The 8,196-nt window shown below is 28.5% G+C and overlaps 1 protein-coding gene across 6 annotated transcripts in view; it reads left to right on the top strand.

The window, feature by feature from the left end:
• LOC111613590 overlaps window positions 1-7,288 on the top strand; it is a 37,463-nt gene extending 30,175 nt beyond the window's left edge. For 4 of the 6 annotated variants that reach the window (XM_023354941.1, XM_023354944.1, XM_023354943.1 and 1 more), the window contains exon 6: window positions 6,887-7,288. In XM_023354941.1, the coding sequence (XP_023210709.1) occupies window positions 6,887-6,979 (93 nt within the window). In that variant the 3' untranslated portion in view covers window positions 6,980-7,288. Of the gene's footprint in view, window positions 1-3,221; window positions 3,294-6,886 lie in introns of those variants that run through there. The other 2 variants (XM_023354940.1, XM_023354945.1) reach the window with 2 other exon arrangements.
• The last annotated feature ends 908 nt before the right edge of the window (window positions 7,289-8,196 follow it).

Below are 8,196 nucleotides of genomic sequence, written 5' to 3'. Positions count from 1 at the left end.
ATCTTCATTATATTATTAAAATTATATATTTTTTATATAAAAATTAATTAAAAAAGTCATGAAGTCTTCTACAGAGGAAGCAGGAATTACTCTCATGATGCAAATTTACATAGAAAACACATGAAATTAAATATTTACAACTGTAAAAATAACTTTTTTTTTTAAGGATTTATCATCATTATTTTAATACATATTTCCCAAAATAAGATTTGGTTTTTATTTGTTTAATTTCTTCCTGGTTTTTCTGTTTAAAATTAGGAGTTCACTAAGCATATTTATGTTTACTTATCTGTATCCATACATTCTTAAAATAACTTAATCAAATATATAAGGAGTTACTCTTGGGGAGTGACTTTTATAATGGAATTTAGAAGCTAGTGAATGGTGTTTGTGAGTAAAGTTATATCTCTAAGGTCACTGGTGTGTTATTTTAGGGAAGGGACAACCATTTCCTGTATAGGGACTATATATACTTCCCACACTATCCTATGTCCGGTTCTTGCTACATTAATTTTTTTTTACCCCCACCAGTTATGTGAGGAGGAATGTGCCTTTTTTTATGTTAGTACATAAAGTGTTACACTTTATTCATAAAAGGTGATGTGTATCAACAGGAAAATATATTTTTCTCCTTTTTTATTGATTATTTAATGTCTGGCGATGTATATGATGTGTTGATGTGTTTATTATATTATAAAATATCTTGTTTAATTAATTTAACAAGCTTAGAAAGGTTGATAATCATAGTTGCAGTGAGTATATTAAAAGATTTTATTAAATTATTGAATGTATGAATGAATGAAATTTTATGATGTTTTAGAAAAAATAACTTTTTATTAAGGTCCTTTTTATATTTAAAATTTTTCTAAAATTTTTTAGGAACCTTAAAAATTTCATTAGTAGCTTTGTTTATAATCCAACTTTTCAAGCTGTAGCTTATGAACTACTTTATCTTTTCTTGATTTTCTACAAATTTAGCAATCTTAGACAGGAATAAAACATTATTTTTGGGTTTAATTGTATTATATTTTCTAATTTCTATAAAAATAATTTAAAAATTTGATCAGAATTAAAAAAAATTTAATTTTTTTCTTTATAACATCCTATATGCAACCTGTAGCTTTTGATCTACATCAGATTTTTTAATAAGTTTAAATGAGTTATTTCATTATTTATTATATTTAATGGAAAGTTTTTGATGTTTACTATGATACTTTTTCCCTCAAGTTTATTTCCTGTTTTTATCAAAAGATTTCTTTATGTAATGACCTTTATACAAATTCATGTTCTACTCATTAAAATATGCTTTTAAAATACTAATTAATGAATATTTTTAATATTTTTTTTCAAAAAATATTCTCTTTAATTCATTGTTATTTGTAAACAAGAGTATTTACTGAAATTTTTCATTAAATCTCTCTTAAAAACATGAATTTATGTGTAAATTTTAAGGTTAGAATCTCAAATTATGAGAAATTTACTGAAAATTTGTCACTAACTACATATTTACTAGCAAATTAATTGATTTGTTATATAAAACTCCTACTTTTAGCTAATCTTCCTACCAATTATACATAATTATCTTTACTTAACTAATTTTATAATTGGGAAAACAGCAACAAGATTAGGGATTATACAAAAACAACACTCCAATAATTAAAAGAATGTTAATTAAAAAACAATTTTCTACATTAAAAGCATTATTTAAGATATACAAATAAATAATTTACAGCATAAATTACCAAAGTATGTAGGATTTAATATCCTACACACTTTGGTAATTTATGTAATATATTACATAAATGATATAAGCATAAAACATTAAAAAAATGCAAAATATTAAGCACCGAACATCAAAAATATCAAAAGAGGAGTATACAAACACAAATTAAATGTCACTTAAATCATTTTAAATGCGGAAGAATTAAACATTTATATAATCTTCTTTAGAAATGAAAGAGAATTTAGTAAGTCACTAGAGAAATTCATACTTTAGCAACTTCAATTCTGACGAGAATCAATTTAAAACAGATTATCTATCGGCTTGTTGTACTTGGCAATCTAATAAGCTGTATTCTTAAAAGAAAACTACTCTTGAAAATTCCAGACAAATACTGTAATAATGTAGAGATGTAAGAGATTCTCGAGAGCTACTTATATAACTGGAGTAATCCCAAGAAAAATTATTTTCCAATAAGTTATCCCGTGCTTCCGCAAAATATCAGAAGCCTCCGAGATAATCATTTTCTAATTAGAGAGAAGAATTGACTGATAAAATGTGGAATTTTTTAATAATTTTTCAACAAATTAAGAAAATTTTTTGCTTTATTTTTATATTAAATTTATAAAAGTTATAAAAATTTTCAAAATTTTGTGCATTCTTTACTGTTTAGAAGAATAGAAAATGCGCAAGAGAGGGTTTGTTTACCTTTATTTGCATTGTATCTGTAGGATTTTAGAATAGAAAATATGGGATTTAGATTTTTCGGATAGTATTTTGGCTCTATTTACTAAATTTAAGATGAGTTGAAGTTGGTTTTTTTTATTTTTTTAAACACTTGCAGCTTAGATATAAACAGGAAATGAAGATATTAGATAAGAATATCTATCAACTATCAACTAAAAACCATCAGAGACTGTAAGAGTTTTTTTCTTTCCTTTAATCTGATCATTTTTACTTTTATAACACAATTTTAGACTTTCAGAAATGAAAAATTAGTTTATAAATTAATTTTCAGAGCTAAAAAATATAAATTTCTGTATAAAATCTTCAAGAATTTTGTATAAAAATACATCTTATGTGTCTTATTTTTATATTTGTATTGGAGTATCAGGATCAATAGCAGCAGCATCCGCTACAAATCTCTACGTCTTTCTTATCCTCTTACATTATGTATGTAGCAAAAATATATATATAATAAATTACATGTTTAATATATATTTTATACATTTATATATGCAGATATTTATATAAATATAGAATTTATTAATGAGAAAACATGTGGCATTATTTAAGATGCCAATTTCCAGTTAGAGATTGTTACATGAAAAAATCTGCCCCTATACTTTTATATTTATTCTATTATAAAGATAGGGTATGGTTTACTTTATATTTTTTAACAATTACAAGTAAATTCATGATTTTACAACTTATAAAATAAATTTTTCCAAGTATTTCCTTACTGTTACCCTGTTGTTAAAGATATTTTCCTACTGCTTAGGTATTTTCTCAAGCCCCTACTGCTAAATTCAACTTCCTACACAAAAGATGGACCACCAGTGGGTGAACGGATAAAACCATCAAACACCGGTAGTCAGTTGGTTTGCAGCATGCCACAAGGCTGGCGCACGGTGTTTTTGAGCTTTCTTCTCCTATATAACACCTAAATAGGGACCAGTTTCTTATAAGTCTTCTCGGGCAGCACTCTTCTTGGCAGATCAACCAAGCGTTGCACTGTGACATCAAATCCAAACTAAAAAATGCATTTTCCTGCAGCTGCAAGTAGTTTCTAAAATGTTTTCCTCTTATAAAATCCAAGTTAAGTGTATAACTTTAATAAAATAACAAGCAAACACTTGAATTTTCTGAGATTTACCTAAACATTTATTGCTTTTATATAAAAATATTACATAATTCTTCAATTAAAAATCCTATTGATAGATTTTTCTTTATATTTTAAGCTAAAGAAAATAAATATTTAATATTCCTTTCTATCAAAATATTCCATTTAATCAGAATAATATTATTATAACATTATATAACAGGTTTTAATTTAGATTGTAAGATGTTTTCTACTTTTATTTACCATATAAATTATAAATATCTTGTTGAAACATGTCAAAAGTATCATTTTAAAATAATATTATCAGTATACAAACACATAAATATGGATTAAAAACTCTCCTCCCTCCTTTCTTCTCTCTTATTATTTTTAGATCACAATTTTGTATTTTTAGAGGTTTTTAATACAATATTTTGGGATTTAACATCAGAAAATCCATATTTTTGCAGCTTTTTAAGCTCTAATTTTATATATTTAGAAGATTTTATTATCTTTAATTCATTGTTTTAGAATTACAAAATCCTTTTTGATCCTCATCATCATTAACCATAAACTGTATTCACCATCATGACTTTTTGAAGGATTATTATTGCGTTTTAAGGCAACTTAACATTGAGATCTAACATGGAATCGATGAAGATGAAGATGAAATAGGAAGATAAATTATTAAACAGTGTTTTAATGTTTGATTGATGACAATAAGGATAAAACGTGGAAGTTAGATATGGAAATAATGTTTAATATTTGACTGATGATGATGAAGTTAGATGTGGAAACAACGTTTTAACGTTGAATTAATGATGATGAGAAGGACCAGACATGGAGGTTAAATACAAAACGAAGATTTAATATCCAGTTAATGATGATGAGGAGGATCAAACGTAGAGGTTAGACATTAAAACGATGTTTTAACATCCAGTTGATGATGAGGATGAGGACTAAACCCGGAAATTAGGCATGGAAACGACGCTTTAATATTCTGTTGATGATGAGGAGGAGGATCGGGCACGGAAGTTAGGCGTGGAAATAATGTTGTAACATCCAGTTAATGACGATAAGGAGGACTAAACCCGAAAATTAGGCATAGAAACGATGTTTTAGCACTGGATTGATAACGACGAGGAGGAGGAGGATGAAATACGGATGCCAAACAGTATATTAACATTTATTTCTACTTCCAACCTTGCAATTTTTAAAATTACTATCATCATTAACCCGCATTCGATTACATCACATCATCCACATTTTAAGACAATGTTGAAAACAACATTCATGGAATTCGTCATTTTTGTAGAAATTAATATCGTAACAGCACGAATAAATGGCAAAACATATTTTGTGGAGGAACGTTTGGGATTTAGTTTTATTCATTATTTATGTAATTTACGTTAAGGATGATAAATAAGGACGATAAATATTTAATTACAGAGCTATTCACTTTATCATATTGCTATTATTGATCAGGTTTATCTTGTAAACAATTCGCAGAAAAAATTAGAGGAAAAAATCCAATAAAACTTAATTAATTTCTAAAACGTTCGGGGTTTTTTGGAGTATTTTGTATTTTCAACACTAAAACTTCATTTAAAATACAAAATAAAAATACAAAAATGAGGAAGAAAATCCAAAAAGAAAAACCGAAATTCTAAAAATTAGTGTTATTTTTTGGAATTTTATTTTTGAATTAATGCTCCAAAACTCCATTTTCTTGCAGTAATTAATTATAATATTCGAGACTTTTTCCAGAATCTCCCGGGAGAGTATGCAAATAGATAAGAATTAAAACGAATTTCACTGCTAAAATGCATTTTTTCTCCCTCGTTTTACTTCTTTATACGTGAATATTATTAATGCATTTCGTTACAGCGCGGTCCAAAAATCAGTTAATCGTTACGGTTGACTTTACATATAACTCGGTTAACGGAATTTTGGACCACCCCGCATTTTTTTCGCTAAAACTGTTAATTTTTTTTTTTGAAGAAAACATTCTTCGTAATAATTTCTTCCAAAAAGTCTCGAATTTTTATTAAAAACTCTACTTTTTTTAAAGGAAAAAAATAAAAAAGTTTCCGTTAAATAAATTCTCATTTATCGCGCGCTGGAGATGTCACAAGTGTCTTTCTTACTGTTAAAGTACGGAAAGCAGCGACGTGCAGTTTGTAATTTCCTGACGTCACAGGACGTCAGAGTTACAAAAGGTGAAGCGAGAAAAGGAGGGGGTGTGTGACCTTCGTACGGTTGGTTGTGTATGCACAGGTGTAGATGTACCTGCCAGGTATGTTGATTAGGTGGTAGCGCAAGTATGTTGTCCCACATTACAACCCACCCGGGCTTTCTTGTGTATTTCGTCAAAGAGCGCGCGCCGCTTATTCGCGCGTGCATGTGTTCGGCAGATGTGTAAAAATGGCCACCGATTCGCACAACAAATTTCAATGCCCCACTTGGAGGAACGTAGTGGACAGCGTACAGTCGACCTGCGCCTCTGTTTTAATATGCGTCGACCCCCGATACGCTTCTTGTATGGAGATCACGCGTAAACACTGGGACGATCTGTGCGTAAGTATGTCTATCCGTTCGCCTTCTAAACTTAAGAAACTGATAGGAAATCGTGTCAAGTAACCTCTGTACATACGCTATTCATCCGTATTGGGACTATCGGTGCGTATGTCTGTCCGGATTTGGTTTAAGAAACTAGTAAACGATCACCAGAACGAGGCGAACACGCGCCAAATACGCTTCCTATATTAATTTACTCAAATATCCTCACTTAAGTATGTCTGTCCACCGTATTTTCGGCTTTAGAAACTAGTAAACGACCTCCCAAACTTAATTACTCGCGAGTTGAAGAGATGTAAAGTGGGCTTTAAACGCGAATTAATACCAGTTTACTGGTACCAGAAGCGATAAGCGGGTTGGAGACGGGTGTAGAAGGGTATCGAGCTTATAAATCACTTAAAAAATCACCGCAAATTACGTTACGTCATCGAAAAAACCCTTCTCAACGTCCGTAAATCCTATAGCAATTAAGCAATAGTGACACCAGACATATTACGCTGTCAAGTATTCAACCCCCGTGCAATAAATTGAAAACCAGATAGTTCCAAGGTTATAGGGTCTCTACTATAGCCTTAAACGTGGGTTGTGTGTTACGTACGGGCGTAACATTCCCTACACAGAATAACCTTCGAGTGATGTAGACTGTATGGCGTATTTTCCCGGCCGTTTAGACACTAGGAAAGGGGTGTAGAAACGTCACGGTTACGTGTAAACTCCCCCCCTCTCACTTGGTGTGTTTGCTTAAAGTCTCGTTTACTCTTTTACAGGTGACCGTGCCCGCGAGATCTCACTCTGTGCAAGAATTAACAGGTAAGATGATTTTTATGAATGGCGACGGATGTACAAACAGACGTCCGTGAGAAAGTTCTTTTACCTTTTATTGCGTGGGTGTTGGATATTTGTCTCCTCTTTACTCTTATAGGAAGTAAACACGGGGCCTTTTATGTGGGTCGTCTTGCTTTTTTTAATGATATTTAAACACTGATTTTCTTAATTTTTTTGAAAATCAGATTTTAAAAATGTTAATTTTATTTTAAAAAAAGGCTTTTAGAATGGATCTTAATTGCTCTCTGCTTCGAAAATCATAGTTTTTTTACTCGAAAAAAAGCACAATTTAGTGTTTTTAGTTGTTTTTTTCTAAACTAAAAAAGGGTTTTTATTGTGTTTTAGTGGGTTTTTAACTAAAAAAAAGCATATTTAGTCGGTTTTAGCGGTTTTCTTTACTTATAAAAGAAATTTTTGTGTATTTTAATGGATTTTTTTTACTTAAAACCACTGTTTTAGTGTGGTTTTTTACTGAAAAAAAGGTATTTTTTAATGTTTATTTCGACTTTTTGGATGTTTTTCGTTTTAAAATTATCATTTAAATAACTTTTTAGAATAAAATTATAGAAAAAAATCTGAAAAATTATGTAAAAATCGCTGTTAAATCTAAAAATTATGCAAAAAAAACTCAAAAATTGATAAATAATTAAAAATAATTTGAGTTTTTTTAGTAAAAGACAGCGATTTCTGAGAGTCGACTTCCTCCAAGTAACGTTACCTTTTACTCAAAACACAGCTTTTTATCAATTTTTTTTTAGAATTTTTGAGTTTTTTTTAAATATAATTTGCTCTAAAAACGTTAATAGATCATTTTAATTAAATTTTTTAGTAAAATTTTGTAAAACTTCTCTAAAATGATGCTTAGAATCTTCGTTTTCCGCTTCAAAAAAAGTTACTTTTTTGTCATTTTATTTCGAATTTTTTGAGCATTTGTTCTAAATTTCTACTTAAAACTTATTTTTAAAATATTAAACTTAATTTTAAGTATATTATTTAAAAACAAATTCATAAATTTATCCATAAATTCAACAATTTTATCAAATAAATTTTATTTTAAATCTTTTAAAAATTATTATTTAAAAAAAATCAAATTAAATATAAAATTTATCATATTCTAACTCCATTTTATTAAATAAATTTAATAAATTTATTTAAAAATCTGTATAAAAACTACTTAAAAAAAAAAACCCTTAAAAATTGATACGTCTTCTCCAATGATAGAAACATTTATTTTTTGTATAAAATTATAAAA

This window comes from Centruroides sculpturatus, unplaced genomic scaffold (genome assembly GCF_000671375.1).
Source record: "Centruroides sculpturatus isolate CEXI.00-Female unplaced genomic scaffold, Cexi_2.0 scaffold1906, whole genome shotgun sequence".
Taxonomy (NCBI): domain Eukaryota; kingdom Metazoa; phylum Arthropoda; class Arachnida; order Scorpiones; family Buthidae; genus Centruroides; species Centruroides sculpturatus.
Note: the sequence above shows the minus strand (reverse complement) of the source record. Positions and strands in the feature narration are given on the sequence as shown.